Source organism: Trachurus trachurus (genome assembly GCF_905171665.1).
Source record: "Trachurus trachurus genome assembly, chromosome: 17".
In the NCBI taxonomy this organism is placed as follows: Eukaryota; Metazoa; Chordata; class Actinopteri; order Carangiformes; family Carangidae; genus Trachurus; species Trachurus trachurus.
In genome coordinates, this window is record NC_139900.1 from 23,523,661 (window position 1) to 23,543,119 (window position 19,459).

Sequence of the window (19,459 nt, forward strand, 5' to 3'; positions counted from 1 at the left end):
TGGAGGGTCAGACAGACGACACGGGGTCCAGAAACCCCTCCATGAATGAGGTAAGAACTGGAGGAGCCGTCGTTCCCTGTTTTCAAGTAGCAAATACTCAGCTCTCAATCGCTCTCTTTGTGAGTCTAAATGTAACATGTCAATATCCATTTATGAAAGCGCTTCTTTGTAGACCAATCCGGTCGGTACGTTTCTGCAGCGCTGAAAAGTACCATCTCCCCCATGAGCCCCAGAGTATGGAGGGTGAGGAGGACAGAAAGAAGGCACACATAAGCCAACAGAAAAGTGCAAACAAGAAAAAAACAAAACAAAAAAAACTTTCTTTTTATAAATTGCTCTCCTCAAGTACATAAGCCACCCTGACACAAAACCCATGGCTGCACATGCTCAGGCTTCGCCCAACACTGCCCCTAAGCAAACGTATGACCTGGCAGCAGACAAAAATAACCTTTCGGTGCATTTTTGCAAGTTGCTGTCACACATCTACCCACAGCATGACACATGGTTTTTTTTTTCCTGCAGTGTGCCTGTGCTACAAACCACTGGCCGCATCAAAGGACATTTCCACGGCGCTCAGGCTTGTAATAACCTCGCGCACTCATCGAGCATGTGAAAGGCCGCTGTTGCCCACGATGAGCATGTTTCTGAGGCGGGGGGGGGCGGAAAGGAAACGCAACAGGAGAAAAGGAAAAAGTACAAGGACGACAAGAAGCGTCAAAACATGTTACCTCGGCGCTAAGGTGTTGTGAAGGCGTCATGCAGGGAGAGACCCCACCAAAGCTCGTCACTGTAAAACTTTAACTACAGCTCGGGACAAAATCCTCCCTGTAAAATACGACTATCATGATTGTGGACTTGTGCCGCCTGTTGTTTTTCTCTTGTGTTTTCAGCAGTCGACGATGAACTTCTGTTTCAAGCGCGCACCCTCTCGTTCTGCTCCGCTCCGCTCTGCGGACCGGTGGTGCAGGAACGAGGGCTGAGGAGTAACTAGCAAAGTGGGGGTGGCAGCAGATGGACAGGTAGAGTAATTGGTTGGCCGGGTGTGCGGAGGGAGGAGGGCGAGACTGAAAGAGTGTTGAAAACTCTTACTGTTGGTGCTTGTGAGGCTTCAGGTTCTCAGCACCATCCATCCATCCGCCACAGAGCAGAAGTAGGTCAAAACTATTTAGATTTCAGCTGCCCTGTGGGAGGTTTTTTTTTTTTCCAGCAGGTTATGGGTTGTAGGCGAGGGAGATGGAGGACAGGGAGCACCCAGAGCCGCTGCATGATTACAGCATGGCCACTGGAGGAGATTAGCCTAGATAAGAGCAGGGAACCCAGGATCTTTACCCCCATGATGACCCCAGGAACCTAACTCCACTTTCTGATCCTGGGCCATAGTCCGATGAAAAAGTCCTCATTTTCTAGGGCGCCGGGTTTAAACTGGAAAACACAAGTTGCTTTATTGTGTACAGGACGCCTTCGGGCCGAGAGCGAGCACTGTTTGTTGTATCAAAATATAAACAGCAGGAATGATCTTTTTTAACTGAAACTACAGTTATACAGTCGACTTCCCCAAACGCGAGAGCTAAAGCAAAATGAGAGAAACTGGGTAAACAAGACAGGAACTGAAAGAAACTAAAGCGAAACTTTAACTTCATTTGCCAATTCCCTGCCACCTTTACACACCAATGTGTGTTTACAGATGTTGGAATACAGCTGCACATATAAAACAAGTTGTGGCCCCAGAGGGAGCTGTGTGGACCGTTGCTCCGAGTTAAAGACTATAGAAGACTGAAATGAAGAACGGTGGCCAACAGGCTGCTTAAACTACTGCAAGCATAACATAACAATACAAATCTGCAATGCAACTGCATTATGGGTTGCATTATGGGTAATGGAGGCACAGGTAGGAATAATATGTGGAATATATATATATATATAAATATATAATAAAAAAACAATATCTGTGTTTCTTTTTGTTTCACTCGCCTTTGGAGTCCAACAGCGTTGTAGGAGAGCGACGCTGAATTGGTGGAGTGGTGGAAAAAAGCAAAAGCTTCAAGCAAATTTGAAACATGCATTGTAGGTTCCTGTTTTCAGTGCCCCTCTTCTGCTTTGCATGCCTCATTTGCAACAATTATTAAAACTTAGGGATGCACATTTTGAATTTATTTTCTGACCAATAACCGGCGCGCGTTAACCGATTATTAACCGTTACCCAATAAGATTAAAACGCTCATGGGTGCGATTGATAATGTGTTTTGTTTTTTTTGCCGTTAACACACACACACACACACACGTGCTGCAACAGCTGAGCAGTGCCACATTTACTGTGCTTCGGCTCAGCTGATCGTGCTCAGATGGCTGCAAATCGTCCAATGTTGTGTCGTGCACGTGTCGACACGCCCCCATGAGTTGACGACATAAGGAGCTAATAAATAAATAAAAATGAACCGATAGCATTAATCGGTCAAAGTTCTTGTTACCGGTTAAACGGTTAATCAGGTGTTTAAAGAAGGAACTTACACTGTGATGCCCTGTGATAGAATAGCCAATTAATTAATGAGCTGCAATAAATTAATAAATAGATCTAATAGATAAATCTGATTTCTTTTAAAGAAAAGTTACTAGTTCCTTCCCAGCTTGTGAAAATCCAGTAGTCCAAAATGGGACAGTTTTTTTTTTTTTTCTTCTCTTGGACTGAGACGGTGACGTTCTACTGCTAGCCAGAACAATGGTGGGCCTCCATACCTGGGGTGGAGGTGATGACTGAAGCAAAGTCTTCAGACAATACATCTTTCTTTTTAAAATAGCTCTAGGGCTGAAAGAAGGCCGGGGTCAGAGGAGGAGCAGCTTGGCTAGTGTACACAAAAGCACATACCGTCCACACACCCAGTTAGTGGTTAAAGAGCAGGGACAGAAGCTCACGTATTAGGCTACTGTCAAATGCACTTACACTTTACATACTGTATATTATAGGGCTGCACAATTAATCATAATAATAAGTGCCATATCCAAATCATAGGAGCTGCAATTTCTTTTGATGAAGGTGAAATGTATTACAACACTGTGGTGCATCGTTAGCACCATAGGTGTTGCTACAGAGACACTGTGGCCTGCAAGTCATACATCAACATCACATCGCCAATGTTATATTTTTACGTGAGAACGAAAAGAAAAAATAACCAATCCAATGGAAATTGCGCATCATAATCGCAGTATTTCCCCATATACAGTAGTTGTAGATTTTTTTTTGCATGTTGTGCAGCACTAGTATCTGCAGGGATCCTAGATCTGGTGCAGTGAAGTGGCAGCCAGGTTTAGAGCTGCGATCACTATTGAGGGGCAAAGATTCAGTATCCATCCAGTGAAGCAATGTGTGCACTTCTACCTCTGTGAGGCACGGAGGATAAAATATGCCCACAAACTGTCATATGATACGAGCAGCGAGCCCCAGTGCGGAAGCAGGGAATGAGCCGAGGAATATTAAATGAATAGAAGGTGGAGAGCAGCAGCGCGGGGGAACCGACTGAAAACAGGATACAGCAGTAAAGCAGAGGTCACAGAGAGGAGGGGGAAACCCTGTGATGCATGTAGTCTGTCTGTCTGTCCTTCTCTCACACATACACCTACACAGTTTCGACTAAATGCGAAGAAGCCGTTAATGACCGTGGTGAATCTGTCCAAAAACGCATTGCCTGCCTGACCCTGCAGCTCTCCTCGGTGAGCAACACTTCACCCCCCTCCTCCCCAAACTGGATAGCTGTGCACACACACACATACGCGCACGCCGAGACACACCCCTCGTCCACCCACACGGAGACAGTCTCTCAATTCACAGCGGCGGTAACTGCTCCACCGCATCGCAGACCTGGAGCCTTCACCCTCCTCCTCCTCCTCCTGCCTCCTGAGAGGTTGGATTTTACATGTTAGATCCGTAAAAAAAAAAAAAAAAAAGAAGCAGTCAATAAGTGTGTATGCCTGGGCACATGCGTGTACATGTAACTATATCTTTCTGTGTTATACAGATGATAGATATAAGCTACTGAAGTAGTCAACTTGAGGTTAAAATGAGAGTGTTTGTGTGGTGTGCGAGGAAGCAATAGACAAAATAAACAGTGTAGTGGAAATGTAGAAATTAAGCAAGAGACAAAAAAGCCGGCGGGAGGGAGTGGGGTGAGGGGGAGGGGGGAGGGGGGGTGTATCGAGCATAGTTAAAATGCCTGCTGAGGCACAAGTTTCACTCCGCAGTTTCCTCCCAACTCTTCTGAGCATTACACAGTTGCTGCTGCAGAAGAATGTCATTCAGCACTTCACCTGTACACCGACAACTGTCAGGCCTCGTCTGTCAGCCAACCAGTGGGGCCGGAGTTACAAAGCACCACCGTCTGCACTGATGCTGCCCCGCTGGTGAAATTGTGAATAAATAAATTAAAAAAAACAAATAGCAACAGCTGAGGGGTATCCCAGAAAGGAGGTTCAACAAACTCTGAGCCTAACCCTGAACTCTGAGTTGACAAAACTGCTGATCTGAGTTAGTTCAGTCGACTCTGAGTTGAGCCGTCATCAATGGAGCTCCGATACTGTGATTCACTATGGCAAAAGGGGAGAAAACAGGAGGCAGACATTTTCGGGAAAAAAAAAGTAACACGGCTGCGGCTGTAATAAAAGTCACTGACAGAGTTTGAGATTCGGTTGTCTTCTCATTTTGAATTTAACATCACTTTTATTTTATTTTAGTTAAATGCAGTTGGCTGAAAATGAAATATAAAAACAGTCTTGTGATGGCTCCTCACTTTGGTTTGATTCATATTCCACATATTAAACAAAGTAAAAGTTCATTCAGTGGATATTTTAACTTGTAGGTTGTTTTTTTTTTACCACCAACGGGTGCTGATTAACACACATCTGTCTCCTAACACCCTGCTGAGAAGATGAACATCTGGAAGAGGGGAAAGAAGTGGTGCTCACCTCCACCTCCAGGGAGGCAGAGCAGCTGGTCCTGAGTCAGGTCGCTGCAATAGAGGCTGACACATACTTACTATCTACAGACTGAAGTAGAAGTAATTTAATCTTATTTTAAATACGGCGGCAAATTACAAACACAGACTTTGAAATTGCGTTGTTGGAAAAAAATATAATAGCACCTACTTATGGTTACTTTTGTAGCTATCTGTAGGAAAAAAAATTTAAAAACTAATGAAATGTGAGTTATTTCTCTTTATCTGGCTGCTGGAAGGGGATTGATTGATATGCAAAGTGATAGACTAAAAAAAAAAAAAAAACGTGGAGGATTGTTCAGATCTGAGAGCACGTCAGCGGCGACGTGTAGCCTGATATTCGATGTGCGGCCGGAGAAGCGGTACCGTTCGGCTCAAGGAACGAAAGCTCGTCTAAATGAATCTAAATTCTCCTCCTGTTGTAGAACTATGTGAATTATTTCTGCTTCAACATGATCGGACTGAGAAGGAAAGGACAGTCCCGTCAGACTCTGGTTTTTTTTAAAGTAAACCTGCAAGCGAGCAGGTTATGTTCACAGAGTCTGTTACCATGGTGACTGACTCATACCTCTCATTCAGGAACAGAAAACCCAGAGTTTCCCTCATCTCAGGGTTCACTTACTCTGAGTTTTCACACAACCCCTCTGCTCACTCCACTCTGCTGGGGCTCCAAGTGACTCATAAAGGGAGAGAGCATGCCTAGCCTACTATACATTGGGGTATGTGTTTAACTGTGTCCAAAGGCCATTAACAGAGTGTACAGTAATTTAACATATGCTTGCATTGCAAAAGAAAAAAGGGCCACGATGTGACAACAAGCACAGTTGGCCGACACACCCCACTGTCAGGTCTCTTATCGGCAGAATAGGGGCACAGTGGAAAGACTACTGCTCAATGTCTGATAGTGCTTGGCTGTCGTAAGAGACCCCTGCTCTTATCAGCCTGGGAGCTGGGTCTTCTCACAAGCAATACATAGGTACTATGAGAAAAAAAAAAAAACACAGCCAGAAGTCATTGTCACACACCTAAATGGTTTAAATGGCTCAATCCTCATTCGATTCTTATTCAAATTCAGCAATCGTGTGAAGGCTGTTTGATTTTGAAAAGTTATTAAATATAATGTGCTCCAAATGCTTCAATGGCATTTATAAATACGGCCTAGATAAAAGCTTCTCTATGGACCAGGAGGCGTGCCTCCCTGTGATGGGCACAGAGGGGAAGACTGCTGCTGAGAAGACCCTTCATTATGCTGCTGGCCCTGCTTGTTTACACTCAACCAAACAAAACCAGCATAAAGCTCCCCCAGTGTCTGATTTTAGATAACACGCCGAGTTTAGACCAAAGACTCACCACAAGACCAAACTGCTTCAGATGATCACAGAGAGAAGATGTAGTGGCGAAGAAAAAAAAGAAGTGTCTATGAGTAGCAGAGGACAGAGAGGTTCAACTCTCAGTTACTATGTTTGAAGATCACTATGACTGTAAACATGTTAATATAATGTTATAAAGTATTTGGCTGCAAAAAAAAAAAAAAAAAAAGTCTGAAAAGTCGCACTTAGAGCTTAGGTGCAGAGGCGTTGCTATGGAAACTATACGCCTTGTGTCAGTGCAGTGATGTAAACTGGTAGATTTTCAGATTTTTTCCCCAGACAAACTTTTCTGTTGGCTCCTTTCCTTCAGCACGGGGAGGCAAAAAAAAAGTGATTGACCCGCAACAAATATGATACAGAACCAGCCAGAAAACCATGGCAGTGATTGTTTTCTATAAATCCACCACGGCTACACTGAAACAGGAACTGCTATTAAATAATTTAACTAAATGTGAACAAGTACCAGCTAAGAAAATAATAGGGTTAAAGGTTGTAGCCCACAGTTTAACTCATTCAATCCATAGCAATGTTACACTTCTATACTCTACATTCCCCAAAGCATTACGTCGGCCCCATGTTGTCAGGCTGACAGTGCTGCATGTGACACAAGTAATTTGGCTGGAAGTTTCCCTTACGCCCATGTGACAGACTGAAACATATCTAAATACAGTTTAAATATATGTGAAGAAGAGCAGTGCAGAGTTAATGTGGTGTATATCCTGGTATATGGAAACCACTGAGAGATTTCACGCACTGTATCATTTCCGCTCCTGGGTGCCATCTACTACTAGTTAGTTGTTTCTAAGTGAAACAAAGAGCTAAAACTGGAATCGAGAGAAAGATCACTTTTCATAAATGTCACAGCAGCAACATAATGGCAAGTCACATGTAGTCATACTTTGTCATTCACAGACAGAAAACAACAACCTTTACCTTATCTAATAATTCTTGCTGTGAAGTAAATTCCTGTTAAGTGTGTATGAAAGTAAAATTAAAAGTGTTAATCAGCACTCTCCAGGGGGGGAGCCTGGTGGAACTATGACATCATAAAAATGGCGACAGAAAATAAAACACTCTCCACCATGTTTGTATTACAAAGTCTTTCCTGGTGCAGGAACTAACTTATTGAAAGGTCAGGCATGCAGCACATTCACGAGTGGCCAGGGGCGGCCTCGGGCTAAAGGAAAGCAGGGCAAACTCTGACAAGTACAGCTGGAGAGCAACACGGTTTGGATAATAAGACCACCAAAAAAATGCACCCTTACATAGGCGACATTACATAAGTTGTGTTTATGTTTGACTAGCTGTGTTGGCTATACGCTGGGGACGCCATGGTTGTTTTTTTGCACAAGTGTTCTGCACTTTGCTTACTTCTTTAGGCGCTAATGATACATTTCCTTCTTGTGTGCCACATCACTCTTCTTTCCATCCGGTGCCTGACGCAGAGGAGGAACTGCTGTCCATCTGACAAGCTGAGTGACCTAGTCACTGTTCTGGCTCTCAGACCAAAACAGCTGCACCTTGATACAGGCCCTTCCTTACATTGTCTGTATGTGATTGTTCTAATTGTGTGAACCGAAACATAAGAGGCATTGTGATGACACTTTAGCAGAGGCGATCATTTTCTAACACTTTGTATTTTTAAGATCTAGAAACTAATTACCTGTCCTCCTCCCCGTCACCAGGTATCTGGATCCCAAACAGGCTGTTGACAGCTGGAGTGGTGAGCTGCAGGCTCTCGGGCATGAGGGGCTTCACCGGTTCCTTCCCAGAGACGATGGGAGATTGTGCGTTGACAAGACCCTCCAGCTTTCTTACATCAGAACTTGTTAGACCGCCACCGCTCTCTACCTGTCCAAATCCGATGGCCTGGAGGCCCTGCATCCCCAGAGCCACTGGAGTCTTGCTGAGGGGTATGTGACCCGCAGGCAAACTGGAGGCTGTCACATTTGGCATGGCTGCACTGGAGGCACTGGGCACAGCAGTGGGCACAGTGGTGGGCACACTGGAGCTCGCTGCGATGGCAGGCACGTTTTGTACACCGGAGGCTGTAGGGTGGAGGCCGTGGGGTTGAGGCTGCCCGGCCACTGCGTACTGGTTCACAGTCTGCTGCTGCTGCAGAGTAGATCCACCAGCCAGTATGGAGCCTCTAACACCTCCCATTCCCATAGTCTGCTGCTGCTGCTGCTGCTGCTGCTGCCCGGGGAGGCCCGGGACCGGCTGTCCAGTAGGCACAGAGCCCCCTCCGGCTCCGACCGCATCTCTAACCTGACTTGGCACAGAAGCCCCTCCAGAGGCTGGAGGAATGGCTGAAGTGGATCCCTGTCCCGCAGGCTGCAGCCCCGCAGAGAGGCTGGACACTGGGAGGGACTGACCAGTGGACTGTTGCTGCTGATAGTACTCTGTCTGGTTCTGCATCAATCCGGATGACTGGCTGGTCAAGGGCTGACCCATAGGCGGCGGCTGCTGCTGCTGCGGGGGGTAAGCCATGTGCTGGGTCGAGGGAGGCATGATGGAGGGGTTTTGTATGTGGACACCGGACTGAGACAAGCCGTTTTGTCCAGCAGGCAGCAGGGTCTGGGGAGCAGAAGGCTGCAGCCCTCCCACCGGCGGCTGAGCCGGGACAGCTGTCGGCTTGCTGCCAGAGAAAGCGCTGTGCGTGGCCGACCCACTAACGCCCTGTTGACGGGCGCTGAAGTTTTGATGGTGGATGTGCTGCTGCTGCTGCTGCTGCTGCTGCTGCTGTGAAGATGCCTCCACTGGATGCATGCGGGATGAAGAGAGAGCAGCATCCGCCGCGGAGCCCAGGCCCTGACCTGAGTGCGGTACTGGGGTCGCCACGGAGCCCCCCGTGAGCCCCAGGCCGCTGTCTCTGTCGGCGGCAGCGTCCAGCGTCGCACTGGCAGCATGCCGGATGCTGTCTACAGTCCTGGAGCCGTCCGAGTCCTTCTCGTAAAACTCAGTACACGTCCACCGGCCTCTCCTGAACGGCTCTCCGGTACCGTGGTCGAGTTTAATGACCCTGAAGCGTGAAGTGCAACTCACCGTGGAGGCGGGGGCGGGACTAGGGGCTGCGCTGGTCACCGCGGCAGGTTGGGATGTGTTTACCGACACATTGGCTGGCCCGCCGCCGGCTCCCGGAGCGGGCTGCTGCTGCATGGCCCCGGGCTGGGGGGTGTAGGGTAAACCAGTTGTAGCGCCGACCCCCGGCTGCTGCTGCTGCTGCTGCTGCTGCTGCTGCTGCTGCTGCTGCTGCTGCTGTCCGCCCTGGGCTGAGCCCATCACTCCCACTTTCCTAAACTCCACGGCGGGGTTGCCTGACAGCGAAGACATCTGGCCGGGCTGAGGTATGTGTGATGGGGCCATAACACTGATTGCCTCTGGATCTCCGACGTTATTCAGGGCTTCTTCGGATGAACTCCTGTCACACGCGGGCTCGTACTCAGCCCGCGACATGTCGTATATTTCCGACGACACGTCTTCAGTCCGTGACTCGTCCGGGTCCTCCAGACTCTCCGTGTCGTCGGTGGCACCTATAGCTGCCACCTGGGCCTGAGTCACACTTGTGATCTGAAAACAGCTCTTTTTCTTGGCCGGCATTTTCGACATATTGACTGCCCGATTCCCGAGTCCCGTATGGCTATGTCTATCCTCCGTCAAAACAGGGGACGAGCTGGTCGCAGCTTTTTAAAACATTAGATCATATTAAACAGTACACTTGCATCAATTTACTTATCCTGGCTAACTGTAATCAAGATGAATCTGCGCCATCCCTCTTCCTCTCTCGCTCTCCTGTTGCGTTTCATGAGCTCATAACGCAACGCCAGACTTCGTGTCGTCTTGTCCAGCAATGCGGCTTTAGACTCCGATACCAGCGGCCCCTTCCCGGTCCGAGGATCGATCCGGAGCTTTCGGTCAGTCCGGACCGGCCTGCTAATATCCAGGTTGTGCAGTTGTCAGGCGGCCGTTGTCACACGATGTGTTACCCAGCTGCAGGAGCTACTTTAGGCTGAGGAGGGCCCACAGCCCTCCACTCACCGAGCTAGCTAGCAAGTCAAGCCAACTGGCTGCTGCACACTCCCCCTACGTCGGAACAAGTATGTGAGACATCTTCGCGAAAGCGGTCCGTGGTCTGCTCTCACTTCGCCGGCCTGAAGTCCGTCGGAGGCGACACGCACTTTGAAGCTAACTGTGTGTCGAGGGAGGAAAACGCTTTTAAATTTCCACGCTTTAAAACAATTGAGAGTCCAAACAGCGCCAACAGTTACCTCCCTCTCTCTCTCAGTCACTCTTGACAAGATGGCTATGTTGTATGTAACCGCGCTGCATCGTGGGTAGGTAGGGTGCGCAAGGATGTTTACGTACGAGACATTTGAGAATCACCATTTCATGCTGCATTCAGGGACCGTCGGAAAAATCTAAACTACCATGCAATCTGGGACAGGCAATCTGGAAGAAAGCGAAAAACTTCAGTGAACATTTTTATGAGATTGCAGGTGTTTCATTGGATCAACGTGTTGTTTGGCCCTTTGGCAAACACTTTGGTAGAGGTAAAACAAAGCTGATTAACAGATTTAGTCTACAAAAATTATCACCACTGTTTTTGATTAATGATAAAATCAGTTGTATATCAGTGCCACTTTTTTTGCACTACCAATATCCAGACAAAATATCAAACTGAGAGGTTTAGTCGGCATCTTAAACGATAAATTGACTGATCAAAGACATAATCAACAGATGTATTGTTGAATTGAGATGATTGTTTGTTTATTTCAGCCTGAGCTGCTGGGCCCCAATTACTTCCAAGTTCCTTTCTGTCTTCTTATGCTGAAACATTTGACCCCAGGTTTGATGTGTGGTCATTTGATTTTACACAGTGATTAAAGTAGCATACACATCACAAAAATGTGACATTGTAATTATTCAGCAAAACGAGATTTAAAAATATCTGAGACTTTAACAACATAACCACAAGAGCAGGTAGAAGAACTCACCTTTAGGACTTCAGCATGTCACGCATGGGTAACCTGTATGAAACACATATCACTGAAGACAGTGAGCTGTCATGTTTTCCAGATAAATAAATAAACATTAATGATTACAATGACTCACTTTTTTTTTGCTTTATCCATAGCTCAAAGGAGCACTTGAATGCTCTGAGTATATAACAGAACAATATCATCTGAACGCTGACCAACTGTATTACCTTTTCTTTCTTTCTTACTTACTTTGATTCCTTTCCATGCAGAATCCAACTTTATTTGCGGACTCTTGAACGCATCAACTCTTTCCTTCCCATTCCCTCCCTCGACAAGCCTTTCTGTATGCTGCAGTGTTACACTGATATTGATAAAGGGACTTGAACTTGGTTTTCGTATCTGACATTTGAATGCTCTACTGTTTTAACAAATTAAGCAATTTAAATCATTCAATATGCTCGAAGCTTGGCCCACAGCAGCATTGAAGATGGTTGCTTCACAGAGCTGTGGCTGAAAGAGTATCGGCATTAAACGAGGTAAAAAAACAAACAAACAAACCAACAACAACAAAAAAAGCTGAGCTTTGCAAACTGTGAATCATCTTTGAAGAAGAAGGAAAAAAAACAGCCTCAGGCCTTATGTGACCAACTTATGAATTGATTTGAATGCCATTTTATATTTATTCAAATTATATCAATAACAGAAATAAAACATTCCTTAAAATTAGCTTGACCAAATATATGTTTAAAGACTAATGGCAAGTCAGTCTTCTGCACCAGAAATAAACCTGAGTGTGAACCATAGGTGTGAACCATAGACTGTAGGTGTGAACCGAAGTATTCTCAAACCATAGAGAACATCGCCCCTGGTGGCCAACGAGTGTATTTTCCCATTTGACAGGGCATCATCGTTCTTTTTCATTTGTGGGTATTTTGGATGGACCTACCATCTTTATATATGGCCCTTACTATTTTATGCTTGCCAGTATATTGCTCACAAAATGCAAATTCATAACTCTGTCTCTGATGGTCAAAAATAGAAAATAAAAGAAATAAAACAGCCACAAAGTCTGTATAATAATATAATAGCCTATAAAATAAAAAGGAAAGGTGACACTGTACTCCATGATCCAATATCACATTAATTGGAGCTGGTTGGATTTATTATCCAGTGGGTTGATTTATTTTATTTTATTTAGCACAATTTTAAAAACAGTGCAAGGAGGGAACGAAGCCTGGAAGGCTTGTACAAAGTTCCACTCCCATAGTTCATAAATTGTCACTCAGAGATTAACAGTGGAGCTTAGATCAAGCTTTAGTTCACAGTCTATGCACAATGAGTGATCTATACAACTGGCAAAATCCCAGGGACCACAGTAAAATTACTGTTAGTTTTGATCACTTTATCTGATTTTAGGACAAGTAAACAATTAACTGTGTAACTTGCTATTAGTTAGCTAATAACTAGTTGGCCCATAAAATTCAAAGCTGGCATTAATGATTCAACACATTGCCAAGGTGTCTGGTATGATTATTGGTTTTGACAAGATGAAAATGTGCAGAATGATTTATCTTGAGCAGGGCACAAAATCTCTCCAATATTTCATTATAGTATGAAATGAAGAGGACTGTGAAATAAACATTGCATTTGACCATTGTGTTTACTTGATATCGAGTAGGCTATAGAGTCCAACAAGATACTTCAAATGTTATTTTTCTTTTCCTCTGGCTTTATCAAAACTGTATCTAGAAAGTGTTGACTAGTAACCCTGTGCAAATTAAATATTATGAAATTAATAAATGGCTAATGCAGGGTTAAATTAAATAAAGTCATTTTATATTTTATGGCTGGACATTGCCCTAACAGTAAATCCAAAATCGTGTTAGTGATGATAGGGTCAGTTAGACCCCAAATATAATTATCGATAATTTCTTAAATTTTTTTTCTTTTCTTTTTTTTTAATTATAAAAGATTTCGTTCATCGTCTTTCCTCATAATAAAATATGGACACTTGTCTCATGTGTCGCAAATACTGCAGAATGACTCAGATTTGGCAGGAGTAATGTCTCATCATCACTCAGGAACTTTTAACCAGTTAACCAGAATACATAGCCTGTGCGACGAGAGAATAATTTTGCAGGGCTTGTTGTTTTCCCTATGCACTGCCCGTTAATTACTGTCCTTAGCTACACTGACCCAACCGACTGATGCTTCGCCTTTTTTCACGTTACTACTACAACATGAAAACACGTCCAATGAAAGAATGAATGAATGGATGAATGAATGACTGCATGATTCAGTCCACAAATCCCCATCCGCGTGGATGTGTACCCCGGCATTCCCTCAGACAGTTGACTCTTGGCTGAGCTGATAAGTCCCTCTTTATTCCGCCGCCTGCTGCCATAAAAGCGCCGGGGAGCTCATTGTGCGGAGTGATCTGATACGGACTACACCCAGCCGCTGCCTCACTGCCCTGGCTTTCTTTGCTGCCCCAGCCTTGACGTTGGTGAACGTCGAAGTGTGGGTTAGATTGGAAACTCTAAATTCGCCTGTTGGTTTTCCTCCAATTTGGCCGTCTCCCGTTTGGCAACCTCAACGCCTCCAAAGCTGTAGGGATTTTTATATCGCACCAGTTTCTTGAATATGTCTTGGCAAAGCTACGTGGAAAACCTGATGGCCGATGGCAGCTGTCAGGATAGCGCCATTGTTGGGTACACGGACGCCAAATATGTTTGGGCAGCACATGCCGGTGGTACTTTCAACAATATCACGGTAAGAGCGGGGTAAAGGGTATTTAAAGTGAAAGCTTGGCTCCACAGGACAGTGTTGTTGGGTATGACCCACACAGACGCTCAGGAGACTGAACAGCGCTAAAACCGTCATCTCGCTCGGTCTAATGACTAGCAGGCTAACGGTGCCGTGCTAGCTTAGCGGGCTAGCTCCCCGGCTAGTCGGTGGCCTGTCTCGGCTATTTTCTGCTAAGGAAACGTTGCGGGATTAGACCTCGCGTGGTTCAGATAAGACTCGTCTCGTCGTGGCTTGCACATAACCACAAAGACACAAAGCACCTTAATGCCGTTCACAATATCAAATGGAAAATACTGAGCGCCAACAAATTAACCTGTCGCTATAGTTTAATGCCAGTGAATAGACGGTGTCTGACTTGAAGGAGCGTGCATGCTTTTGTGTGCACGGCCGCTTTGATTAGGAAACATTAAGCTGCTGCTGTACCGGCAGATTGTGGTTTAAAAAAAATAAAAAGCTGTTGCTGGCTGAGGACTGGCCGGCCTACCACGAGCCAGACTTATTCTACCATTAATACGTATTTTTACATCCAGAAATTTAGTGGCAATGACAATTTGCGCATTTTTCTGTCTTTTTTTTTCTAATTCATTGTGAGGAATGGCAGGAGAGCTAACGGGTGCATAGACGTCACTGTACTTCCGCTCCTTACTGCAGGCAAAGGTTGCAAGCTGTTGTTATTGCTTGGTTGCGGGATGTGTTGTTAGTCGCCACCTGAAATTGTGGCACCGATCTTTATTTATCTTGTAGGTTCCCGGGTTTTATTCAAAGATTTCCTCTCCACAGGCGGTCCTAACATTACTAGCAGTTTCACTGATGTTCTGACTAGGGCTTAATGCAGCCCAACATCAGTGCCTAAGATATACATTTTCCTGTCTTATATGGCGAAGAGAAGCACCAATCCTGACATTTGAGGATGTTCGGAGTTGTTGATGAATAGGGCTGCAACTAATATTCATTATTGATCTCAACTGATAAATTCCATGATAAATCACTGAATTACTATATTGATATAAAAGCCAGAAGAGAAGAATTTAACTTTAAATTGCAATGTTTTTGAGGTCCATGTGATGTTAAGATGTATGTTTTTGTCAAATTAAAGGTACATAATTAAAATATTACTATAACATAAGACAAAGAAAAGCAGCAAATTGTCACATGTGAAGCCGCAACTGGGAAAATGAATTAAACATTAAAAAGATTAACTGATCTTCAAAATAGTTGCCATTTACAATTCCACTCATTTAATGAATTGACAAATCATTTTAGTGTACCACTGATAATCTGAAATGTATTGGTGCTTCTTGGATGTGACAATAATGGTATGGATGGTTCAAGACAAGAAATGTCCACATTAAAAGAAATTAATTCCTAAAAAAGTGAACAAAACTAAACAAAACCGTACGTTTCTGGGACATAATAGCCTTTATTATCCTGGCTGCAAAGTGTGACTACATGTAAGTTTTATGGTTTGGCCACTAAAATTAAGTTTAGTTAGTTTTTGTTTTTTTTAACTATGTTTTTGGGGAACTTTCACTTATTAAAATAGCATTTGCATACTGGGAAGAATTATTTGAGTCATGTAACTGGAAGTATGGTTTATATCTTGATGTTTTTACAATACTGTGTTTTTGCATATTTTTCAGTCTCAAGAAATTGATATCCTTATTGGTAAGGATAGGGAGTCTTTTTACACCAGCGGTCTCACTCTGGGCTCAAAGAAGTGTTCAGTCCTCAGAGACAGCCTCCTGGATGACGGGGACTGGACAATGGACATCAGGACGAAGAGCCAAGGAGGAGAGCCTACATACAATATCTCTGTGGGAAGAGCTGGAAAAGGTAAATATGTAGTTAAAAAATGGGTAATGATGGAAAAAAATATCTTCATTGCAACTATTAAAATGCTGCTCACTAAAAATTATGGGCTCATTTCTTGAAATTTGTAAAATGATATAATTTCCTCTCCTACAGCTTTAATTTCACTAATCAAAATAAATGTTATAATTGTGACCCCTTGATAAGAAAGACCCTCAAGATTCAAATCTATCCACTTTGCAAGTGACAATCAATTGGAAATGTGACATCTATTGACATCTGTGTACTTCCATCCACAGTCCAAACTGGATCATATTTACCATAATTTTACAACAGGGAAAGGACACAAGTCCTTACATTTCAGAGCTCTGTGTTAAATTCATTAAGATTATTGCCGATTAAATCTTAATCAAGTAGAAAATTAACAGAGAATTCATCTTAATCTGTTTTATTAGACATGGTGTTTTTCACAAAAAGCTCATAGATGCCGACTTGTGAACCTAAAATGCCAGATTTACTCAGTGATGTGACGGTTTGCCCAGTCCAGTCTGTTTGCCTTTGTGGTCCTCAATGTCTGACATTGCTCCAGTGTTTCTTACGAGTTGAGACTGTTGCCCAAAATTGTTGGAGTCTGACATCTAAGACTTAATGATTGGCCTCAGTATAGCCAAGTGTTTCAATCTATAGATTTTCTCACAGCTAGCTCACCAGTCTAACAATCTTTTAATCAATATAATTCCCTGCATTAGAGCATCAATAGAAAATGAACCACCAAATTTTTAAGTGGGAAACACTGATTGCGGTCAAAACCAAACAGTTTTCCTTTCCTTCTTTCTGTTTGGTGATTTCTTTCTTTTCTTTTTTTTCTTCTCTTCCTTGCATGAATTCTCTGCATGTTGTTCCGCTGTGAGCATAGTCAAAAAAGCACAAAACAAGTGTTATACAATTTTTTTAATTTGCACCCATAAGTGCAGTGAGACGTTTCAGTCTCTGCATACAACTATGTGGAAAATGAATTGCATGTTAATTAGTATCTTGCATGCATCTTTAATTTCAAGCAAAATGAGCCAGTGCTTGCTTCAGAGCTGTACCGTCCAATGACAAATGTTTTCTTTGAAACACCAAGTGCACTGATCTTCCTTCAGCCTCTATTTATCACTTTTAAAAAATCTCATTATCATAGTATTCAACTATGTGCTATGGAGGATCAGGACTGTGTTGGAAATGGTTTACTTACTCACTTATTTGCTATCCCCATTTAAGAGACACTGGTGAGTAATAAATTACAATGCCTGGACACTAAATCCTTATACTTCAATGGTTATCAGTAAATACACTACATTATCAATTGGTAACATCTATAGAAGCAAAACATAGCCCTGTATGGCCCACAGTTGAATACACCCACACTTAACTGGTGACAATAGTTATATTGAATGCTATTTCTTTTCACCTTTTTTTTTTGTTTGTTTTTTTGCTTTTCTTAACTATCCCCTTTTTTCTATCTCTTCTCTTTCAGTTTTGGTTCTTGTAATGGGCAAAGAAGGGGTCCATGGAGGCGGATTGAATAAGAAGGCTTACTCAATGGCAAAATACTTGAGGGATTCAGGGTTTTAATGTTTTCAAGTTCACTTAGATAAATTGAGGGACAAAAAGAAGAGAAAAGAAATATTGCTGTTAAGATTTCTCCTGCAAGCAGTCAAATGTCATGGAAACTTTTAATAGCAATGAAGAGTGGTAAGATACTGTGTCACCTTTGTTCCCCCCTTCACCCTGTAGGGGGGAGACTCTTCAATTTTGTTCATTTCTCTTTTTTTCCTTGTGTGCTCCAGTATTGGTTTTAGTCATGGGAAAGGAGGCGGTCCATGGTGGAAATCTTAACAAGAAAGCACATTCAATGGCTGAGTACCTGAGGAAGTCTGGATATTAAGCAACCTCTCCACCTATCCATCAACTTAGCAGCTCACTCCCACTCACTGCATTGTGTCGACACTACTTCCAGGATTAGATGGCATACAATGTAACATCCCCCCAGTCTACTTTTATATACAGTCTTTTGTTTGCTGCCCCACCTGCCCCCATTTTTTTTTCTTTTTCTTTTTTTAAGGGTAAAAACCATCCCCACTTTAACATTGTACTTCTCATGTTCTTGGCACTACAGTAATGGCATGTTCTTTGAAATGTTTAATAACCAAAAGCGTGTGTGCAAAAAATGATTGCAAGTGTAATAAAAGTGTTAAACAAATTTGGACTCTCCTTGTTTAACATTCACTTAGCGACTAGCTAATATTCCAAGGGGAAGTACACATGTAATTGTGGTGACAGTTTGCGTAGTTGTGCTTTTTTGCGCATTACTAAAATATGCCAGGTTCTTTTTGTTTTGTTTTTTACATAAGCATGTGGGCATTTAAAAGTTGCATGCATACACCTCTTTAGCATACAAATCCCAGTCCTATCTTCTCTGTCCCAGTGTAATATTCCAGCCAAAACCATCTTCTCATCTGCCTCCATCTTCAAGTCTGCGGTAGCCTCCGATAAAGAAATGACAAATTTCCTCTGACAAAGTCCTGTATGTGTGTACCGATTGGCCACCCTTGGGCATAACTTCTTTTACCCTTCATCACATGCTTTTGCTGTCGTACCTGAATGTGGTCTTAAAAGTTAATGATGTGATGTTGGGCTGTTTGAGTGTAGTGTAAGGTCAGCATTGCTGAGGTCTCAAGATATTGTCGTGATAACTTCCACACATCCTGGAGTCTCAGTGGACATTCCACCTCTGTGACAGCTCAAGACATTTGTCAGTCAGCTCCTGCTATTTGTAAATTTTGCTGTGAATCACTACACACATGTTATGTGAAGTTATTTTCTCCCCCTTCTCTTTGGACCAATTGTCAGAATAAGAGGATTATCAGAATGACTTCAGCTTATTCTGGTGGATGATTGTTGGCATCACCTGTTGACTGTAAATCATTAAGACAACTTGAGATGACTGTAAAACATTTAACTGCTTCTTTAGACACTACTTAAACTTTTCATCACTAACTGATTTGTTGCTAACTTCATGTCCATTAACAAATGAAATAGCAACATCATTTTACTACAGTATGAATGCATTTTGACTGTAAACCCAGGCTGTTGGGCCGGGGAATTATTTGCCTTGTGCTTTAGTCATCAAAGGTGTATTCACAAGTTGTCATAGTACGGTACTTAGAAGTATATTTAAAAGAAAAAAAATGATGCTGTGTACACTAAACATATTGAAAATGGTGTTGGTTGGAATAAGAACATTTGTAAGTTGTCTTGTGAAAATTTTCTGAGAACTGTGTATTCTGTGCCATAAATCGATCTGATCTGTTGCGACTACAAGTTGGATTTTTAACTGCTGCCCCAGCAAGAAGTAACTTTTAATGGCACTTTCCTAAGGGATATTTTGGCATCAGTAATCTCCAGACTCTGTGGAATATGTACAGAATTAAACGACAGAAAAATACATTTGCAATATTTTGTCTTT

General features: G+C 43.3%; 2 protein-coding genes across 4 annotated transcripts in view; one reads left to right on the forward strand and one right to left on the reverse strand.

Annotated features, from left to right (window-relative positions):
• Positions 1 to 12,490, reverse strand: part of LOC311000950 (TSC22 domain family protein 2-like) — a 28,925-nt gene extending 16,435 nt beyond the window's left edge. Inside the window, exons 1-2 of one of the 2 annotated variants that reach the window (XM_083991872.1) lie at positions 11,347 to 12,490; positions 8,016 to 10,801 (exon numbers count right to left, since the gene is read on the reverse strand). In XM_083991872.1, the coding sequence (XP_083847998.1) occupies positions 8,016 to 9,961 (1,946 nt within the window). In that variant the 5' untranslated portion in view covers positions 9,962 to 10,801; positions 11,347 to 12,490. Of the gene's footprint in view, positions 1 to 8,015 lie in introns of both variants that reach the window. The other variant, XM_083991873.1, reaches the window with a different exon arrangement.
• A 132-nt stretch (positions 12,491 to 12,622) lies between these two features.
• Positions 12,623 to 19,440, forward strand: LOC311000523 (profilin-2-like). Of its 2 annotated transcripts, none has more exons than XM_083991260.1 (3): positions 12,623 to 14,103; positions 15,780 to 15,972; positions 17,781 to 19,440. In XM_083991260.1, the coding sequence occupies exons 1-3, from the start codon at positions 13,975 to 13,977 to the stop codon at positions 17,876 to 17,878; spliced, it is 420 nt and encodes a 139-aa protein (XP_083847386.1). In that variant the 5' UTR covers positions 12,623 to 13,974; the 3' UTR covers positions 17,879 to 19,440. The 2 variants fall into 2 exon arrangements, with proteins under 2 accessions (XP_083847386.1, XP_083847385.1); XM_083991259.1 differs by having other exon boundaries at positions 12,626 to 14,103; positions 17,468 to 19,440.
• Positions 19,441 to 19,459: the final 19 nt, after the last annotated feature.

Excerpts from the sequence above, each read along its gene's own strand:
- LOC311000523 (XM_083991260.1), top strand. The coding sequence starts at position 13,975 with ATGTCTTGGCAAAGCTACGTGGAAAACCTGATGGCCGATGGCAGCTGT. Across the intron at positions 14,104-15,779 it reads GTACTTTCAACAATATCACG|TCTCAAGAAATTGATATCCT; the intron begins GTAAGAGCGGGG and ends CATATTTTTCAG. Across the intron at positions 15,973-17,780 it reads TGTGGGAAGAGCTGGAAAAG|TATTGGTTTTAGTCATGGGA; the intron begins GTAAATATGTAG and ends TGTGTGCTCCAG.